This window comes from Schistocerca nitens, chromosome 1, assembly GCF_023898315.1.
Source record: "Schistocerca nitens isolate TAMUIC-IGC-003100 chromosome 1, iqSchNite1.1, whole genome shotgun sequence".
NCBI classification, from domain to species: Eukaryota; Metazoa; Arthropoda; class Insecta; order Orthoptera; family Acrididae; genus Schistocerca; species Schistocerca nitens.
Genome location: NC_064614.1, coordinates 1,112,921,629 through 1,112,944,194, shown reverse-complemented (window position 1 = coordinate 1,112,944,194; position 22,566 = coordinate 1,112,921,629). Strand labels below are relative to the sequence as shown.

General features: G+C 39.7%; 1 protein-coding gene and 1 pseudogene across 1 annotated transcript in view; both read right to left on the bottom strand.

Moving 5' to 3' along the window:
* The window catches only part of LOC126199114 (calcineurin-binding protein cabin-1-like), a 249,429-nt gene that overhangs the window by 6,804 nt on the left and 220,059 nt on the right, over positions 1-22,566 (bottom strand). Inside the window, exons 29-30 of the mRNA XM_049935872.1 lie at positions 20,715-20,878; positions 20,411-20,621 (exon numbers count right to left, since the gene is read on the bottom strand). Of these exons, the coding sequence (XP_049791829.1) occupies positions 20,411-20,621; positions 20,715-20,878 (375 nt within the window). The remainder of the gene's footprint in view (positions 1-20,410; positions 20,622-20,714; positions 20,879-22,566) is intronic.
* On the bottom strand, positions 11,908-12,024 carry LOC126209351 (5S ribosomal RNA; annotated as a pseudogene).

Here is a 22,566-nt window from a genome sequence, read left to right as displayed (position 1 = left end):
TTATTTTACACTTCTACTCACAGAAGTGGAAAATAAAAATCATTCACTGACAGAGAATCTGTGATTATTGTGTATCATCCTACACTATTTCCCATTATCAAGTGACTAAGATTGCTTCACTTTCATAATATAAATGGAAAACACTGTTTTAGGACCATAATGAGCTTATTTTAATAAGATAAAAAGATACATCATTTGTTATTAATCTGATTGGCCAGAGAAACACCTCAGGTGTCACTTGTTTCATCCATGCTCTCTCCTTCTGAGGCACCTCCCAGTGCACCCAACATGGTGGATTTGCCTTCACAGGAGGATGAGTGAAGGGTGGAAATGTGTTTGCATTGCTCGAGGCAGAGGGCCAATGTGCAGGCTGGTCCTCTAGCTTGGCCCATTCACCCTGTGAGTGGACAAGTGCCCACTCCTTCAGCAGGATCTGTGCAGACACACAGGGGGAGGGGTTTACTAGTTATCAGGAGTTCCACCATTAGGCACATTATGGAGCCCCTTAGGCAGAAAGCCAATGAGCACTCGGTATGTGTGCAGGGGGGCCTCATCAGAGATGTGGAACAGGCCCTGCCTGCGGCCATCGAGTGTGCAGGATGCAGTTGTCTGCAAGTTGTGGTTCGCGTCGGCACTAATGATGCGTGTCACTTGGATTCTGAGGCCATCCTCAGTTCATATGGATGGCTGGCGGAGGTTGATTCTGTAAAAGTCTTGGCTGCAGATTTATGGACCTGCGGTGTCAGGTGAGGAATTGAAGGACTCCCCTCAATAGGTCAGGGGTGCACTACACAAAGGAAGCAGCTAATATTTAGCAGAGTACTTATGGAGTGCACGTGGTTTTTTTTAGGCTAGGCAACAGACTGAGGTTCTCTGATGAGTATTTGCCAGATGATACGCAGATAGTGAAATCACTCTGTTCTCAGATAAACACACTTCAATGCTCAAAATTTTATCAGTAAATTGTCAAAGCATTTGTAGCAAAGTTCCTGAATTTACTGCCCATCAGAAACTTCTCATGTTCGAATTATTCTCGGAACTGAGAGCTGACTGAAACCCAAAGTAGGAAGCTCTGAGATATTTAGTGATTCATGGAACATAATGAAAAGCCAGATGAGATGCCATAGGAGGAGGTGTATTCACTGCAACTGGAAAAAAATATTGTCTCTACTGAGGTCAAATTTGAGTGAGGCAATGAAGTTATCTAGTCAATTAATAATAATAATAATAATAATAATAATAATTTTATTGTCGTTCAGCTGATTACAGCAATAGACAAAGTCAAGAGCATATATTTCTACATAAACTACTATATCGAAGTGAATTGGTTTACATAAAATAGGTACACGTTAGAATACAGTATTTTCATCTTCAAAGAATTCATCAATGGAGTAAAACGGATTGTTCACTAGTAGCTTGTATAATTTAGCTTTAAAGATATTTACAGGCAGTTCTTTAAAGTCAGCACTTAGTCTATTAAACATCCTTAGTCCAAGAAGTAGGTAAGAGTTATGCGATTTTGATAATCTATGATATGGTACGTCTACAGATGTTCTGTTTCTAGTATTATGGCTATGAATATCACTTCTCAACACAAAATTAGACACACTGTTTCTAATGTACATTAAAACATTGTAGATGAATATGTTTACTACTGTAAGACACTGCAATTTAATAAACAGAGGTTTACAATGTTCTGTTTTATCAGAATCCGTTATTATTCTTATTACTTTCTTCAGTAAAAGTAAAATGTCATTTACATGACAGCTACTACCCCACAGTAAAATTCCATAAGAGATGATGCTTTGGAAGAAGGCAAAATATGCTGATCTCACATAGTCATTGGGAACATGTCTTTTTAAATTTCTAATTAGAAAAATCACTCTTGAACGCCTACCCAATATATTTTTAATGTGTGGTTCTCACGTCAATTTATTGTCAATAGTAACACCTAAAAATTTAACAGTTTCTAATTCCTGGTAGTTAGGAATCTCTCTGAGGCTAAAGTAAAGTGTCTGGGTTTTGTTTTCATTTAGCAAGAAGCCATTAGCTTTGAACCATAATGAGGACTGAGCAAGGGTATTTTCGGTCAGTGTTTTCAGTGTACCTAGATCAGAGCTTTTATGTAGAAAAGTTGTGTCATCAGCATACAATATTGTATGAGATTTTATGAATAAGGGCAGGTCATTAATCATTAGTATAAACAGTAAAGGTCCAAGCACCGACCCTTGAGGCACTCCGTACCTAACATTAACCAAATTTGATTTCTCCCTACCAATGCACACAACTTGTTGACAGTTCTCTAGAAAAGACCTGAACATATTTATACTGTTGTCATCAAAACCATAGTAAACTAGCTTATTCAGCACAGTGTCATGCTCTACACAGTCAAAGGCTCTGCTCAGATCACAAAATGTAGCCTGGGCATAGTCCCTAGCCTCGAACACATCTAGGACTAATTTTACTAGGGAGTCCATTGCATCTGTTGTGGACTTACCTTTCCTAAATCCAAACTGTTTATCACTAATTATATTTAGTTTACCCAAGTAGGCACTAACTTGCTCATACATAATCGTTTCTAAAATTTTTGAAAAAACTGGGGTCATGGATATAGGTCGGTAGCTAGCGGGACAGTTCTTTTCCCCTTTTTTGTATATGGGCACAACTCTAGAAATTTTTAGTATGTCGGGGAACTTACTTTCAACTAGGCATTTGTTAACACAAAAGGTTAAAGGATAAATCACACAATCAATAACATCTTTCAACAAATTACATGACATATCATAGTAATCAACACTAACTGAAGGTTTGAAATTTTTCACTATTTTTAGGATATTATTTGGGCTCACTTCTGTGAAAGTGAAGGTGCTTGGGGGAAGCTTTTCAAAGCATCTGTCCATAATACTAAGTGCATTTTCAGGTGGTTTGATTATTGAACTACTAATTTCTTCAATGGACTGAATGCAATATTTATTAAAATCTCCTGGGTTAATGACAATTTCCTCTTTGTGTTTAGTGTGTGCAATGGAGTTTATTACACTCCAGGCCTTCTTGCATTTATTGTTAGATTTTTCAATGTTTACTATGTTATGCAGTTTCTTTGCTTCATTTATTGCCTTCCTGTACTTGCATTTAGCTTTAGCATACAGGTCTTTATACAGTTCTGATTTACTGGTTTTGTACAGACTAGAATACAGCATAACAGTATTTTTCAGTTGCCCTAACTGTGGAGTATACCATTCCTTCGTTTTCCTTTTCTTGTAATTACTACCAATATTCACTGTACATTTTTTCAGAGGGATGCTATTTTCAAATACATTTAAAAAGATGGAGAAAAACTTTGTGAATACAATATCGGCTGAACAGTGTTGAAGCCTAATGAAACATATGTCCCAACTGAAATAAGTGAGGGCATGTCTAAACCTGTCCATCCTCTCTCTGCTCACTGGTCTAGTAATCACAGTTTTAGATTCTGGTTTGGTGCAGTCTGAAGTTACATTATTAAGACTCAGATATACTGCATCATGGTCTGAGAAAGGGAAACTAATTACATCAGTGGACATACAAGTTCTCTTAATATTTGTAAATATATTGTCTAGACAGGATGAGCCTCTGGTAGGTTTGCAGTTAACATAGTACATGTTAAATTGTCGAAGCACATTTTTGAGCTCTGTCACAGTTTTTCTGTCCTGCAGGACATCAAAACTTGAATTGATATCCCCTCCAATGACAACATTGTATTTTTTCCATTTCGGTATACATAAGTACATTAAGAGTTCCTCAAGTTTCTCCAGAAAGATATGGGGGTCACCACTAGGTGGCCTGTACACTACTACTACCATTAGCTTAAGGCTCTCAATTACTATACCCGACATTTCAAAATGCATTTCATCACAAAGGGTATTGAGATCTATCCTGCCACAGTTTGGTGCAAGAGGTGTTTTTGCATACATTGCTACCCCACCACGTAAGTGTTGTTTTCTGCAATAGCAACTAAGTAGTGTGTAATCATCCAATACTTTGTACCCAAGCTCATCCTCTTTACACCAATGTTTACTTAAACATAGAATATCTATCACGTTTTCATTTGAAAATTCGTTGACAATTAAGTTTTTATCTGCCATGCCCTGAATATTGAGGTAGCATATTTTAAACTCTACTTTAGGCATTTCTTTTTTTGCGTATTCTCTTAGTTGACATGACCTACTGTTACTGCATGAAAGTTGACCAGGTTGTGTCCTTATGTTACTAGAACACCCAACCTGGTCTATGCATTAGAACAGGTCTAGGTGAAATCAACTGTTGAATGATTTTACCGGCCACTCTATTCAGCTGTGAGTGGTTTTAGAGCCATTGACAGTAACATGGACACACCCAGATCATGCAATATTGGTTGGAGAGAATTTTAAACTACTGAGTATAGATGGGGACATCTATGGATTCACTGTGGGGCTACAGACAGACAGTCTTCCAAATTTCTTTTGAACATGTTTTCTGAAAACTGTCTTGAGCCGCTAGTTTGACAGCCCATACACAACAGAAATATTTTAGTCCTCACAGGTGGAAACAGGCCTGACCTGATCGACAGCGCCAGTGTAAAGAATGGGATTAGCGTGACCATCATGTCTTCAGAGTGACTTTGGTTAACAAGTCAATCAAGAAGACTAGGGAAGTATTTCTGCTAGAAAGAGCAGACAGACAGTTGTTAGCATCCCACTTAGACAATGAACTGACATCATTTAGTTCCAGTATGACGGACATAGAGGAATTATGGGCAAAGTTTAAATGGACTGTAAATCAAACTCTGGAGTAGTACGTGCCAAATAAGTCGGTTACAGATGGAAAAAACCCACCATGGTTTAACAACAAAAGTCAAAAATGCTGAGAAAGAATAGGCTGTTGCACTCTTGGTTCAAAAGAGAATGCGCAAATGATGACAGGTAAAAGTTAATACAAATTCATGCATCTGTAAATAGATCAATGGGTGAAGCTTACGACAACTACCATCATATACCTTAGCCAAAGATCTTGTAGAGTACCCATGAAAATTATGGTCCCAGATCAATTCACGAACTGGGTCTCAGGCTTCTATCCAGTCACTCATTGACCAGTCTGGTGTGGCAGTAGAAGACAGCAAAAGTAAAGCCGAAGTTTTAAACTTTGCATTTAAGAAGTTGTTCTTGCACAACAATTATACAAACATACTGTCATTTGACCATTGCACAGATTCCCATATGCAAGACATAGTAATAAGCAACCATGGTGTACAGAAGCAACTAAAAGAGCTGAAAGCAAATAAGTTGCCAGATCCTGATGGAATCCCAATTAGGTTTTACAAAGAGTACTTTACATCATTGGAGCCTTATTTAACTTGCATTTATTGTGAATCTCTATCCCAGTGGAAAGTCCCAAGCAACTGAAAAAAATGCAGGTGACTCCTGTGTATAAAAGTGACAAAAGAACAAACCTGCAAAATTACAGACCAATATACCTAACATGAGTTTGCTGCAGAATCCTTGAACATATTCTCAGTTCAAATGTAATAGATTTTCCTGAGACCGAGACACTTATGTCCACAAATCAGAATGTTTTAGAAAGTCTCACTCGTGGAAATCCAGCTTGCCCTTTTCTCACATGAGGTCCTGCGAACAATAGATAAAGGGTACCAGGCACATTCCATATTCCTAGATTTCTGTAAGCATTTGACACTGTGCCACACTGCTGACAGTTAACAAGGGTACAAGCACACAGAATAGGTTCCCAAGTATGCGAGTGGCTCGACGATTCTTAAGTAACAGAAACCAGTAAGTTGTCCTTCACAGTGAGTGTACATCAGAGACACAGGTATAATCAGGAGTGCCCCAGGGAGGTGTGATAAGATGGCTGTTGGCTGTTATCTTCTATAAACATAAATGATCTGGTGATCATGGTAAGCAGCAATCGGCGGCTGTTTGCTGATGATGCTGGTATATGGAAAAGTATCATCATTGAGTGACTGTACCAGGATACAAAAAGACTTATACAATATTTCTAGTTGGTGTGATGAATGGTAGCTAGATCTAAATGTAGAAAAGTTAATGCAGGTGAGTAGGAAAAACAAACCCATTATGTTTGAATATAGTATAAGTAGTGTGCTTTTTGACACAGTCAAGTCTATCAAATGGCTAGGCACAACATTGCAAAGCAATATCAAATGGAATGAGGATGTGACTGTAGTAGGAATGTGAATGGTTGGCTTCGGTTATTAGGAGAATTTTAGGAAGGCATGGTTCATCCGTAAAGTAGACTGCATATATGGCACTAGTGTAACCCACCCTTGAATACTGTCCTGAGTGTTTGAGATCCGCAACAGGTTGGATTAAAGAAAGATATTGAACAATTCAGAGGCAGGCTGCTACATTTGTTACCAGTAGATTCAAACAACTTGCCAGTATTATGAAGATGCTTCAGGAAATCAAATGGGAATTTCTGAAGTACAGGCGATATTTTTTTCGAGGACTACTACGGAGAAAATTTAGAGAACCGGCACTTGAGGCTGACTACACAAAGATTCTACTGCCACCAATGTACATTTCACATATGGGATGTGAAGATGAGGTTTGAGAGATTGTACAGAGGCATACAGACAGTCATTTTTTCCCTGCTCTATTTCTGAGTGGAAATGACTAGTAGTGGTACAAGGCATGTACGTGTGCGGGGAGGGGAGAATAAGAAGCTGCAAGCATTTCAATATTTCTGTTACATGAACTGCTCAGTATGTTGATATGTGGTGAGAAAAAGGTTTCACTATTTTTTACTATGTAGCTGCAAATGGGGAAATCTGAGAAGAAAAACATTAATGAGGAACAAGAACAGACTGGTGCAAATAATACATAATTCAAAACTGGGCTACTAGTTATATCAACGAACATTCCCCAACAAACAACTACCAATATTCTATACAGCCAAATTACCTCACTGTATATTAATCAGGTTAGTGGGAACTATTATTTTCTGTTATTCATTATTAACCAGACTATTTGCAGAGTAACCTGAAGTGGGATGTGAATCTTAAGGAAATGTAACTCATCCACAAAGGAAGTGGCTTATAAGATGCTTGTTTGACCGATTCTTGAGAACTGTTCATCAGTCTGGGGCCCTTATCAGGTAAGACTGACAGATGAGATAGAGAAGATACAACAAAGAACAAAGAGCAGCAGGTTTTCATCACGGAGTTGTTTAGTTGGTGCAAGAGCGTTACAGAGATTCTTAACAAACTCCAATGGCAATTCCCACATACATCTCGAGAAATTACCATGACAAGAAAATTTGAGAAATGAGAGGTAATACAGATGCTTACCAACAATCATTCCTGCCATGCACCATTTGTGAGTGGAACAGGGTAGGTTGCTAAATCATATTACACAAGTGTTCACACATCAATGGTGTCTTCTTCATTTACATTTTTACTAAAATGAAGGTAGAGGTTATAAAAACAGAATATCAATAAAAATTATTTCTGACTTGGATCACACAAATGGCATCATGTTGTTTGTTGTGGTCTTCAGTCCAGAGACTGGTTTGATGCAGCTCTCCATGCTACTCTATCCTGTGCAAGTTTCATCATCTCCCAGTACCTACTGCAACCTACATCCTTCTGAATCTGTTTAGTGTATTCATCTCTTGGTCTCCACACAGCCCTCCAATACTAAATTGGTGATCCCTTGATGCCTCAGAATATGCTCTACCAACCGATCCCTTCTTCTAGTCAAGCTGTGCCACAAATTTCTCTTCTCTCCAATTCTATTCAATACTTCCTCATTAGTTATGTGATCTACCCATCTAATCTTCAGCATTCTTCTGTAGCACCACATTTCGAAAGCTTCTATTCTCTTCTTGTCTAAACTATTTATCGTCCACGTTTCACTTCCATACATGGCTACACTCCATACAAATACTTTCAGAAACGACTTCCTGACACTTAAATCTATACTCGATGTTAACAAACTTCTCTTCTTCAGAAATGCTTTCCTTCCCATTGCCAGTCTACATTTTATATCCTCTCTACTTCGACCATCATCAGTTATTTTGCTCCCCAAATAGCTAAACTCCTTTACTACTTTAAGCATCTCATTTCCTAATCTAATTCCTGCAGCATCACCCAATTTAATTCGACTACATTCCGTTATCCTCATTTTGCTTTTGTTGATGTTCATCTTATGTCCTCCTTTCAAGACACTGTCCATTCTGTTCAGCTGCTCTCCCAGGTCATTTGCTGTCTCTGACAGAATTACAATGTCATCGGCGAACCTCAAAGTTTTAATTTCTTCACCATGGATTTTAATTCGTACTGTGAATTTTTCTTTTGTTTCCTTTACTGCTTGCTCAATATACAGATTGAATAACATCGGGGATAGGCTACAACCCTGTCTCACTCCCTTCCCAACCACTGCTTCCCTTTCATGTCCCTTGACTCTTATAACTGCCATCTGGTTTCTGTACAAATTGTAAATAGCCTTCCACCCCCTGCATTTTACCCCTGCCACCTTCAGAATTTGAAAGAGAGTATTCCAGTCCCCACTGTCAAAAGCTTTCCCTAAGTGTACAAATGCTAGAAACGTAGGTTTGCTTTCCTTTATCTTTCTTCTAAGGTAAGTCGTAGGGTCAGTATTGCCTCACGTGTTCCAACATTTCTACGGAATCCAAACTGATCTACCCTGAGGTCGGCTTCTACCAGTTTTTCCATTCATCTGTAATGAATTCGCGTTAGTATTTTGCAGCTGTGACTTATTAAACTGATAGTTCGGTAATTTTCGCATCTGTCAACACCTGCTTTCTTTGGGATTGGAATTATTATATTCTTCTTGAAGTCTGAGGGAATTTCGCCTGTGTCATACATCTTGCTCACCAGATGGTAGAGTTTTGTCAGGACTGGCTCTCCCAAGGCTGTCAGTAGTTCTAATGGAATGTTGTCTACTCCCAGGGCCTTGTTTCGACTTAGGTCTTTCAGTGCTCTGTCAAGGTCTTCACGCAGTATCATATCTCCCATTTCATCTTCATCTACCTCCTCTTCCATTTCCATAATATTGTCCTCAAGAACATCGCCCCTGTATAGACCCTCTATATACTCCTTCCACCTTTCTGCTTTCCCTTCCTTGCTTTGAACTGGGTTTCCATCAGAGCTCTTGATATTCATGCAAGTGGTTCTCTTTTCTCCAAAGGTCTCTTTAATATCTATCTTACCCTAATGATATGCGCCTCTAAATCTTTACATTTGTCCTCTAGCCATCCCTGCTTAGCCAATTTGCACTTCCTGTCGATCTCATTTTTGAGACGTTTGTATTCCTTTTTGCCTGCTTCATTTACTGCATTTTTATATTGTCTCCTTTCAACAATTAAATTCAATATCTAATATCTCTTCCGTTACCCACGGATTTCTATTAGCCCTCATCTTTTTGTACCTACTTGAGCCTCTGCTACCTTCACTATTTTATCTCTCAAAGCTACTGTATTTCTTTCCCCCATTCTTGTCAATCATTCCCTAATGCTCTCCCTGAAGCTCTCTACAACCTCTGGTTCTTTCAGTTTTAATCTACAGTTCATAACCAATAGATTCTGGTCAGAGTCCACATCTGACCCTGGAAATGTCTTACAATTTAAAACCTGGTTCCTGAATCTATGTCTTACCATTATATAATCTATATGAGACCTTCCAGTATATCTCCAGGCTTCTCCCATGTATACAAACTTCTTTTATGATTCTTGAACCAAGTGTCAGCTATGATTAAGTTATGCTCTGTGCAAAATTCTACCAGGCGGCTTCCTCTTTCATTCCTCACCCCCATTCTACTATGTTTCCTTCTCTTCCTTTTCCTACTATCGAGTTCCAGTCACCCTTGACTATTAAATATTTGTCTCCCTTCACTATCTGAATAATTTCTTTTACCTCATCATACATTTCATCAAGCTCTTTGTCATCTGCGGAGCTAGTTGGCATATAAACTTGTACTACTGTGGTAGGCATGGGCTTCGTATCTATCTTGGCATCATAAAAAGTACCAATTTCATAGCAAGTAGCTGTAAGTGAACTCTTTAAAAATAAAGAAAAAGGTGGTTAGTAAAACACTAGGAAACTAAATTATATGGTCAAACTAATATACATACATAACTAAATGCACCTGAATACATTATGCAGTACATCTCATCAAAGTACAACTGAACAGGCCAGATGTTCACAATATAAACACACTTGTGCTCTGAATGTTGAATCTGTGTGCGCATATGTTTACATTATGTGCACCTCTTCGAGCTGTTCAGTCGTACTCTGACCATTTAGTACATATTGCAGTAAAATGTAAGTACTTGTGAATATACACTGCCAGAAAGATGTTTGGAAAGACTATGTCAATTTTGATCCAATGACAGCATATCCCACCTAGGGGATAGTAGGTGTACTGATAACTGTTTCAACGTCGTCCACCAACAGACAGTATAGTGATATAACTACTAGAATGCCATCTGTGTCTAATGCTTAATATAGAATGCTCACAGACAGAAGGCTCAATGTGGTGCAAATGTGTGAATCAAGCAAGCAACCATGTCACGGAGATGCACTCATGCTTCCTACAGCCAAATGAGTGAGTTTGATAAGGGTCAAATTGTGGCCTTCCAAATGGTGAGACAGTCCTTTTGGAGAATTGCCACACAAGTTGGATCTGCTGCATCAGTTGTGCAATGATGCTGGTATCAGTTGTCATGTGAACATTCTCACACTCGTAGATGAGGTTCTGGATGTCCACGCAGAATAGACACCTGCCAGGATTGTCATAACTGTAAGGGCAGCAGAGGCAGATTATACAGCTGCCAAAGCACAGATAAGAAGGTTTGTGAGCCCAGATATGTGGACATGAACTGTTGCAAACCGTTTATTAGCAATGGAACTACAGGCACGCACCCTCTAGCCCATCTTCCACTGATGCTCCAGCATTGATGTGCATGGCTTGACTGGTGCCATCAGAGGATCACTTGGAAGATGGAATGGCACGCCATGGTCTTCAACGATGAAAGCAGATTCTGCTTGCATGCAAGTGATGACTGTTTGTGTGTAGGATGTAGGCCTGGTGAGTGCTGTCTCGCAGAGGGCATTCATCCTAGACACGCTGGTCCCACCCCAGGACTTTTGGTATGGGGTGTGATAAGCTACAGACACCTACGGCATTTCTGGAGGGAATGCTAACCAGTGCTAACCTCCAGAATGTTGTTGGACCTGTTCTTCTGCCGTTCTTGCAACAGGAAGGTGATGGGTTGTTTCAACAGGATAGTGATTGCCCACACACTGACCGTTAAACTCAATGTGCTCTGCAAGATGTGCAGCAGCATCCCTGGCCAATCTCTGGACTTGTCTCCAACTGAGCACATTTGTGATATGATGGAATGAGAAGTGACTCATGGGACTCATCACCCAACAACTCTTACAGAACTATGTGAACAGGTCGAGCAGGCATAGCTTAATGTATCCCATGACAATGTTCACCATCTGTACAATTGACTGGATGGCAAAGTCAGCACATGTACTGTCGCTTGTGGGTGTTTCAGCATAGTTCGGTACCTGGTACCACTGGTACTGCTTGTACTATTGATCTGTAAACATAATCATCTCGTGTACTCCATTTGCACTGTTGCAAAAATAATTCTTGAGTGAATTGGGAACCTCTAAAAAAGCACTCCATCTTCAGGCCACAAGTGGCCCATCAGGACCATCCGACCGCCGTGTCATCCTCGGTTGAGGATGCGGATGCGGATAGGAGGGGCGTGTGGTCAGCACACCGCTCTCCCGGTCGTTATGATGGTTTTCTTTGACCGGAGCCGCTACTATTCGGTCGAAAAGCTCCTCAATTGGCATCACGAGGCTGAGTGCACCCCGAAAAATGGCAACAGCGCATGGTGGCTGGATGGTCACCCATCCAAGTGCCGGCCACGCCCGACAGCGCTTAACTTCAGTGATCTCACGGGAACCGGTGTATCCACTGCGGCAAGGCCGTTGCCGGAAACCTCTAAAAGGGTGTACTAATTTTTTTTTTTTTTGGCAGAGTAAATTAGTTTGCTTACTTAATTTATGAAGGGTATCCAAGTTATAACACCTCCAATTCTTTTTCCTCACAAACTAATCACACAAAAACTGAAATTTGTGTCACTTCTCAATGTCATCTTTCTGCAGCCATACACTTTTTCACAACTTTAATGCTGTGATACCAGGCCACTGCAAATGCTGCTTTAGGGGTCTAGTTTGCCCACTGAAAAATTGCTAATGCAACAGCATCACAGCTAATTAGTGTGTAACCAAAGAAACCAGCCAAAAGTCAGTAGGAGCCTGGTCACATGAGTAAGGAGCATGAGAAATAACTTCAGAGTTGTTGTCACGAAGAAACTACAGCACAGCATTCACCTGATGTGCTGGTGCACTGTCCTGGCGAAAGGGCACACATGCAGCCCTTTCTGGTCGTTTTTCGCACAATGCTGGAAGGAACTTGTTCTTCAAAACATCTTGGTAGGATTCACCTATCACTGTAGTGTTCTTTAGAACGCAATGAGCAAGGATTACACCATCACTGTCCCTAAACATGGCCACCATCATTCTTTCAGCACAGGAGCATACGTAAGATTTTTTGGTGGTGGTAAATGTGTGTGTTTCCATTGAGCTGACCGGCGCCTCATTTCAGGACTGAAAAATAGTATCCATGGCTCATCCACCGTTACAGTCACTGAAAAGGAAGTCCCATTCAAGCCATCATCATACATTACCACTGCATGGCAATATGCCATGCGCACAGTCTTGGGGTCATCTGCCAGCATATGTGGCACCCACCTAGAAGACACTATTCACATTTTCAGATCTTCATGCATGGCTGTGTGCACAGATCCACAGGAACACCAACTTTTGGGGTGATGTGTCCCACAGTCATTCAGTGAGATTCCAAAACAACTTTCTCCAATCTCTCGATCATGCCATCAAACTGGCTGGTGCAAGGGCAAGATGTCTTGGTTTGTTGTAACACAACAATCTGCCTTCTTTGAACTGTCACACCCACGAACACACATTAGACACATCCATGACACCATCACCAAAGGTGTGCCTCACATTAAGCAAATTGATGAAATGAATGATTACATGCTGCTCTAGCAATGAAAAGTTGCCATTTTAAATACAAAAAACAGTCCTCACTCTTGCCACTGCCACTAGAGTTCTTTATGCTACACAGTGCTGCCATCTCTGCCACGCATTCACAATGAGTGTGTGTTTATTTTAAATCAAACCACGAGTTTCTATCTGTTTTCAGTCATTACGAAGAAATCTGAGATGTTATACCTTGAATGCAGTTTGTAGTTTCCTGGTATTATTCTTTCTTTTTAAACACGTCAACAGGTGACAATTTGCTAAGAAGTTGAAACTGGTTATGATACAGTTTGTTTGTCCTGTGACAAAACTACAATAAAAGAATTCTGTTTAAAAGCTGCCAAATATGTTTCCTTAAGAGAGTAACCTCAAATCTGTGGAAAAATATCAACAGCCATCTTTCAGCAGGCATCTTTCAAAAGCACTAGCTTAATTTGCAGGTCAGAATGTGCATGAAATGTCTTGTTGCAGCTGCAAATACTGCTCAAAGCCTAGAAGCAATAACGAAAAATTTAAAAGTCTGCTTCACCCACGTATATCACAATGTCACAGATATTTGTCCTGTGTGAGCAGCCTCCTTTTTGCTAAAGTTCGGGAGGCATTTTCTGGTTTTCAGTAGTGGCAGACAACCTATTTCATTGTACACTTGCCGCGTGGGGTAGCCATACGGTGTGAGGTGCCTTGCCACAGTTTGCGTGGCTCTCCCTGTTGGAGGTTTGAGTCCTCCCTCGGGCATGGGCACGTGTGTGTGTGTGTGTGTGTGTGTGTGTGTGTGTTGTCCTTAGCGTAAGTTAGTTTCAGTTAGATTGAGTCTTGTGTAAGCCTAGGAACCAATGACTTCCACACTTTGGTCCCATAGGAACCAAAATTTATTATACATTTGCAAATTAATTAATGAAAATAATCCATTGCTCTCTAGTTGGAATTTCCCAGATGTGCCCAAAATATTGACTGAAAGAAGCAATGCATACAGCAATTTTGTTTCTGGACTGATTATGGGACTTATTGGTTTTTTTTTTTTTTTTTTTTTTTTTTTTTTTTTTTTTTTTTTTTTTTACAGTTGGTATCTGGCACAGCTCAGCTGGCGGCATGTGCTGGTATTCAGTATCTCAAGTCACAATATTATGAGGAGGAAAGATGCTACTCACCATACAGCGGAAATGCTGAATTGCAGATAGGCACAACAAAACCACTTTCACAATTATAGTTTTCAGCCATTAAGACCTATGTCAACAGTAGACACACACACACACACACACACACACACACACACACACACACACACATATATGCAAACGCAACTCATACATGCGATTGCAGTCCCAGGCAACTGAAACCACTGGCAGTGTGGTTGCCTGATACTGCAGTCGTGTGTGAGAGTTGTGTTTGCATGAGTGTGTAAATGTGTGTGTGTGTGTGTGTGTGTGTGTGTGTGTCTATTGTTGACAAAGGCCTTAACGGCCGAAAGCTATAATTGTGAAAGTCTTTTTGTTGTGCCTATTTGTGATTCAGCATCTCCATTGTATGGTGAGTAGTATCTTTCCTTCTCATAATACTGTTACATTCCATCCTGGATTTTCCACTGTTTGACTATCTGAAGTCAAGCAGACAAAGGCAATGAAATAATGAATCTACAGGCAAACATTTGTTATTTATAATTTCTCAATGAAACTTAGATGTCTACTGCCTAGGAGCTGTAAAACTAGCTGTCTCCCTTTCTATGGTGAATGAATTCCAAGTGAACGGCTACATCATCTGTGTTTTAGGCAAATGTTCAAGTAAGTTAATGCAGATCCTTAAATAATCTAACTCACTGAGATCAGTTAGCTCACTCAATTTATAAAAGAGTTTGAAATTATGCAGATGAAGAACTTTATGAAATGTGTTATACTTTGAGAGTCAGAAACATCACCTGTGAAACCATTTGCAATTGATGCAGCTAAATGTCCAACTTCTTTAAACTGTATATATAGATTACACAAGTACTTACACCTAAACGATGAACTGTAAGTGGCAGCTGAGGTGGAGACTGGCTTAGTGCTTCATACAAAGTTCTAGTTCTACTGCTGATTTTGTTGCATCTGTTGTTGATGCTGACACTTGCATCTCTTATAACCCGTTCAAAGCCTGTATTACATAGAAGGCAGGGTAACGGATCTCCCTGACTTAACCGACTTTTTGTGTTCACAGTACTTGAGAACATATACAGCACTTTAATTTGACTTCATGTGCTTTCCATAGTATCTTTCACTACTGACCAATTTACATTTACATCTGCATCTACATACATACTCCACAAACCACAGTACAGTGCATTGCTGAGGGTGCCCTGTACCACTACTGTGACCATCTGTACGTCTCCTTTCATGTCCTAATTTCTCTTATCTTACCTTCATGGTTCTTATGCAAAATATATGTTAGTGGCAGTAGAATCATTTTGCAGACAGCTTCAAATGCCGGTTCTCTGAATTTTCTCAATAGTGTTCCTTGAAAGAACACCGCCTTCCCTCCAGGGACTCCCATTCGAGTTCCCAACACTTTCATGTTGCCTCTGAATTAAATCTGACCTAGTATGGATCCCAAACACTCGAGCAGTATTCAAGAATAGGTTGCACTAGTGTCCTAAATGCGATTTCCTTTACCGATGGACCACACTTTCCTAGAATTTTCCCAACAAACCGAAGTTGAGCATTCACCTTTCCAACCACAAACCTCACATGTTTGCTCCATTTCATATCGCTTAGCAATGTTATACACAGACATTTAAACAATGTGACTGTGTCAAGCAAGACACTACTAATGCTGTATCCAAACATTGTGGGTTTGGTTTTCCTGCTCGTCCGCATTAACTCACATTTTTCTACATTCAGAGCTAGCTGTCATTCATCACACCAACCATAAATTTTGTCTAAGTCATCTTGCATACTCCTATTGACGCTCAACAACACATTACCATATACCACAGCATCATCAGCAAACAGCCCCATATTGTTGCTTACCTTGCCCATCGGATCATAATGTATACAGAGAATTAGAGCAGTCCTATTACACTCCCTTGGGGCACTCCTGATGATGCCCTTGTCTCTGATGAACATTTGCTGTTGAGAGCAACATACTAGGTTTTATTACATTGGAAGTCTCTGAGCCACTCACATATCTGGGAAGTTTATTAGTATGCTCAGACCTTGGTTATCAGTCTGCAGTGGGGTACTGTGTCAAACACATGTGTTCAAAATTAATTCTCGTGACTGTCTGTCCATACCAGCTGCAATGAATCCATAAACGTCTCAGTCTATACTTGGTAAGTTAAAGTTGCCTCCACCTAATATTGCATGCTCTGGGTATCTCCATGCTATTACATGTAGACTTTCATTGAGTGAGTCTAAAACTGTCATGGCAGACTTGGATAGCCAGTAAAAACATCCAATAATTAACTTGAGCTCATGTAGGCCTGTTACTTGTGTCCAATTTCACAGTTAGACTCAATTTTTGCCTTGATAAACACAATACTTTCACTGACGACAATGAACAGTTCCCTTCCTACGGCATCTAATTTGTCATTTTGATATACAGTACATGCCTTGCTAAATATTTATTAGGAATCTCTAATTCTTCCATTGCTATATACAGCTCCTTTCTGTCAATACTGTCCGACCCCGGTAGCTGAGTGGTCAGCGTGACAGACTGTCAATCCAAAGGGCCCGGGTTCGATTCCCGGCTGGGTCGGAGATTTTCTCCGCTCAGGGACTGGGTGTTGTGTCGTCCTAATCAATCATCATTTCATCCCCATCGACGTGCAAGTCGCCAAAGTGGCGTCAAATCGAAAGACTTGCACCAGGCGAACGGTCTACCCGAAGGGAGGCCCTCGTCACACGACATTTCATTTCGTTTCTGTCAATACTGTGATAGCCCGATCTGAAGTCTGTAAAGAGGTGATATGTATCAAACCCTAATCCTTCACATTCTTCCACTATTTGCTGAATCATAAAAATCTGATCTTCCTTGATGAATCCATACTGATAGTCACCAACCGCATTTTCAACATAAGGTACAAGCTTGCTAAAACAGTCAAATTACCCTATAGTTACAGCACACCATGGTATCACCATATACACACACAAATTCCATTCTTCAGGAATACTTATCTACCCACATCTTAATTACAAGCTAGTGGACATGTTTGACAAATTCTTTCCGGCATTTTTCTACTGGTTCTGCTTATATTAAGTCCATCAATACAAGGGATACAACCCTCTACAAATCATTTCAAGTGCATGCACATGCAGATGATATTGGCATAACTATAAGAATGCAAACTGCAATGAAAGAAGCCTTTACCGGCCTTGAAAGATGAACTTCCAAATACAGGAAGGGAACACTAAGTATATGCCTGTAACCAAGAAGGCTATCCTAATGACCTTCCAATCATAAAAAGTTGTTCGTGTTAAGTTTGATGTTATGCATAGTTTCACTTACCTTGGGTCATAACTATGCTGTAAGAACAATGCCAGCTCTGAAATCCAAAAATGAATATTATCCGCCAAGATGTGATACCACAGCCTCAGAAACCACCTGAAATCTAAGCTGCTGCTCATGGAAACTAAAGTTATGATGTATAACGTTTTGGTGAAGCTGGTGTTAACATACGGCACTGAAACCTGGATACTTGCAAAATTTAATAAAAGTATGTTGGCATATTTGTAAAAAAGCTATTTACACAAATTGTTGGGCCACTGGAAGGAAGAACGTCTACAGTCAGTAGCACGTAAATACCCGGATCATACATTACTAGTTGGAAGTGACATTAACCAACCGAGTATAGACTGGGGGTTACAGACATACAGTCATGCAAAGTACTTTTGAGCATGTTTTCTGGAAACTGTCTTGAGCAGCTAGTTCAGCAGCCCACACACTATGTAAATTTCATAGACCTTGTAGCTAAAAATAGGCTGGACCATGGTTGACAACATCAGTATAGAAACAGGGATTAGCAATCATGAAGTCATTATAGCAACTATGGTTATGAGAGCTAATAAATCAGTTGCTAGGAGAGTGTTTCTGCTAAAAAGAGCAAACAAGCAGTTGTCAGACCCTCACTTAGACAGTGAACTGACACCATTTAGTTCCAGTAAGATGGATGTAGAGGAGCTAAGGGCAAAGTTTAAGCAGACTGTAAATCATGGTCTGGAGAATAATATGCCTAATAAGTGGGTTAAGGACAGAAAAGACCCACCATGGTTTAATAATGAGATTAAGAAAATGCTGAGGAAGCGGAGGCTGTTGCACTCTCAGTTCAAAAGAGAAAGCACAAATGATGACAAGCAGTGGTTAGTAGAGATTCATGCCTCTATGACAAGGAGTTGAAAATAAACAAGCCACAAGGTCTGGATGGAATCCAAATTTGGTTTTTCAAGGAGTACTCTATGGCACTGGACTCTTACTTAACTTGCAGAGGTTTCTGATAATGTCGGCATGCCCTTCGGCTCATGCTAAGCAATTTTTTCATATGTTTTTGGCATGAAACATGAAACAGCAAAGTTTGTTCCAAAATTGTTGGATTTCAATAAAAAATGACACCACACAGACACCACTTAAGAGCTGCTGAACGAAGTTGACAGCAATCCAGATCTTCAAAAGAGGGTGACAAAACATGGGTACATCATCAAAGTCAATGGACGATGGTCGCAATGGAAACTGCCTGAAGAGCCAAAGCTGAAGAAAATTTGATAACTTTGAAACTTTGATCACATGTGAAGGTTCTTCTCACTTTTTTCTTTGATAACATTGGGATAGTGCATCACAAGTCCCTGCCTTATGGTTACATGGCCAATAAGGAATAGTACCTGAAAGTTATGTGCTGTTTGCATGAAGCAGGTCGAAGAAAACAACTAGAATTGTGGCAAAATTGGTCAAGGTCATTGCATTATGACAATGCTCGCACTCATGCCTCAATGCTTGTTCATGATTTTTTTGGTAAAAAAACAAAACCATTATGTTGCCTCCGCCACCATATTCACTGAACATGAAGCCATGCAACTTCTTTCTATTCCCGAGGCTGAAGGTAACTGTGAAAGGACGTCATTTTGCCACCACTAATGAGATAAAAATCAAATCACTGAAGGAGCTGAATATCAAAGCAAAAAGTGAGTTCCAGAAGTGCTTTCAAGTTGGAAAAAATCCTGGAACATGTGTATTATATCCAAGGGGGTTGGCTGAAGGGGACAAATTTGGCGTTGATGAATAAATAAAGATTCTTTAAGTGGAACTTTTCGATCACACCTCACTTGTGCCAAACGATCACTTTAATCTCCAATTCTGAAATTACATTTTTTCATAGACACCTAAAAATGAGACTTCTGTCATTAATTAATTTCATTTATTCTGTATTCCTGCATTATCAGTGACAGATGTGCAAGGAATTTATCATAATTGTGGTATTTCATTTTCAATAAAATGCTGAAACGCTTATTAACTTTTTCTACAGAAAACCCAAAATGTGCAAGTGGATAATGTGGTTTGGTATTTCACTAGGCAATAGGAATACCAATGCATGTAATTCTTTGCTGTTCTTTCCTTTCCCATCTTTTGCTCTTATAGGCTAAAGACAGCAGTTTTCAATAAGCAAAGACTATGGAACTTGAAAACCATTCACTACTAGTGATGAGGAATTTCACATCATAAATACCCAATAATAGCCTGTCAGAAATTCAACCTTTTTTTATTATTTATGCAACAACTGAATTTTTTTTACTAAATGAATGAACCTCTTATGTTGTTAATAATTCCACATGCACATCACTTTCAAAGCTACCTGGCCAAGAACACTACTTTTAAGATGTCCAATATACCAACAGTAATTAATTAGGAAGCTTACTTTCTCACTTCATATTATTCTTTTAATATAATAATGTACAGTCAGTGAGATGCTCTGCTGTCTTATTTGCATGTACCATGTGGCATGTTCATTTGCAAGCCTGCAATAAAGAGTCTTTGGCCTCTCTAAAGCTGTGGACCTTAATTCATTATTAAGGAGGAATCTACACCAGTACATATCGTTACCCCGTATATGCAGAAGCATCTGTGTCTGGAGTCAGATTCTATAAAAATTTTCTGGGTTGGTGGTATACCCTGATGAAGGGCATTTGCAACACAACACAGTCACAATGCCAGAAAAATTTCATGGAATATCATCACTAGTTTTGTGAAGCAAAAGACATCCAAAAATTTCACTGTATGAAGCTGCAGTAGCTCCCTTACCTTCACATATCGTTTGCAGACATCCTTCAGAAGTGCAGAAAATGTAGATTCTTTATGTGGCAACTGTTTTTGAACATACTGGTAAGTACGATACACTTCCAGTGCAAGAGCGCTAGTTATTTCATTTCTCAGTTTTGCGCGAAGAGTCTGAAGTGACAGGGAGAGAGCTTGTCGTGATAACTGCTCTCGCTCAGATTCTCTCAGATATTTCCTAAAAATAAAAAAAATAAAAATAAAAAATTAATAAATCCACAGCAGTCACTTACAATCAGTTTCAAGTTTTTTTTCATGGTCAAAAACTAACTTATCTGGTTCTGGAGTACGGCGTAAGGCGACACAAAGTTCTAGTAGAAGAGAATGTTCATGTAATTCTCGTAGTACATCCATGAGGAGAAGAATACAGCGACTCATATGTGAAGCAAAACACCCAGGTCTATCAATCTCTGGGACAGGGATACGCCAGACACCCTGGAATCAAGTCAAACAGAACTTCTTACATATACTTTAGTTATGGAGAGGTTTGTCACACAATAACTTGATTAGATTTTAAAAGCTTTCAGACCAAAATAAGTTTTGTTGGGCAACTGAGAGGGCGTGTTGTATTCAGATAAATGTGGGGACAGGAAAGTATTGTAAGACAGAAGTTGTGCAGACAAATGGCTCTTATCTGAGGGATGGAGCACAGCAGAGACAGAGGAAAAGGTGAAAATGTCAGGAGAGGAGTTGGAACAAGGGAGTAGGATGGAAGCAGGACAGGTTAGGAAATGGTGGAAGATTATTAGAAAAAAGACATTTTGGAGAGACAATTCTCAACGATGGAGCTCAGAGGATTTGTTGCTGGGAGGGATGTTTCAAAAGACATCTGTTAGTTAGTTATTTGACTGTTCCATGGATTATATCTGTAGTGATATAGAACAAGTCAGTTTGCAATTATACTCCCATTTCTCAGTGGGGGAAAATATACCTAATTTAAAGAATAATGATAACATCTCATTGAACAGCACGCAAAAATGTAACCATACAGGTGTGTGTGTGTGTGTGTGTGTGTGTGTGTGTGTGTGTTTTTGTGTGTGTACACTACACACACTTTTAATTGTGTTTTCTCTCTCTCTCTCATAAAGATTATTTGAGGCTGCTGTCAGTATGCCTAAGTGTTGGCAAAGATGTCTACAAGGGGCTCCTCAGCAGACATCACTCATTATACTTATACTACATTCCCTGCGCAACAAACACTTTTCTTCTTAACAATGAGTTCCCAGAATGTGATCCATAAGATGGTAGCAAATGAAAATAGGCACAGTACCGTATTTACCCCAATATAAGAGGTTTCTTTCTCACACTTGTCATTTGAAAAATACAGGGTCTTTTTACGGTTGCAGATGAAGCTTTGGAACTCGATGTCGTGAGCAGTCTGAATTTTGTAATTTCAGAAGCGTGGGATGAGGTGCCCTGGCACCAGCTTGGCTGTATATGAGTAGGGGAGAGGAGAGTGGGCAGCAAGTTTTATATTGCTGCAAACCATGGGAATGCACCAGTCTACCACATTTGGTCTGCAGTTCACCTGAATCTAAATGAACTCAGAACTGAACTGACACTACAAGTGGACAAATACTCAGTAATAGTACACATTTTAACAGAAGATAAGTTAATTCTAACATAAATATGTTCACAAAAGCACTCAAAATGAGGCATAAGAAATGAATCATTAAGTTCGGCGGCCACACCAAAACAGCACTACTGATTTTTAAGATTGCAACAAATGATGAAGTGCACTGTTGGACCCGAGTGGTCTGATTCAGCATAAGGGAGCCGCGAGCATAACATTTTGTTGTTGCTCAGTTTGCTTAATGCTCTAAAATCAGTAAATTATAGTGACTGATAATCAATGCAAATCATAGACCTGACTCATGATCTACGAGTTTACACTTCACAACCTATTCACGCAGACAATACAACACTAATTATAAGTTAAAGGTTAGTCATGAAGCAGAGGCCACAAACAACTGTGCAGCAGGAAGAAAATTTGATATCACAGAAGCAAATGCTCGTAAATGGCATCAGATGAAGAATAAAAAATTAAGAGATCGTTGGTTCTACATGCCAAACTTTCAAGAGGCCTAAATCAGGGATGGTTTCATGGACTGGACCAGCAGGTT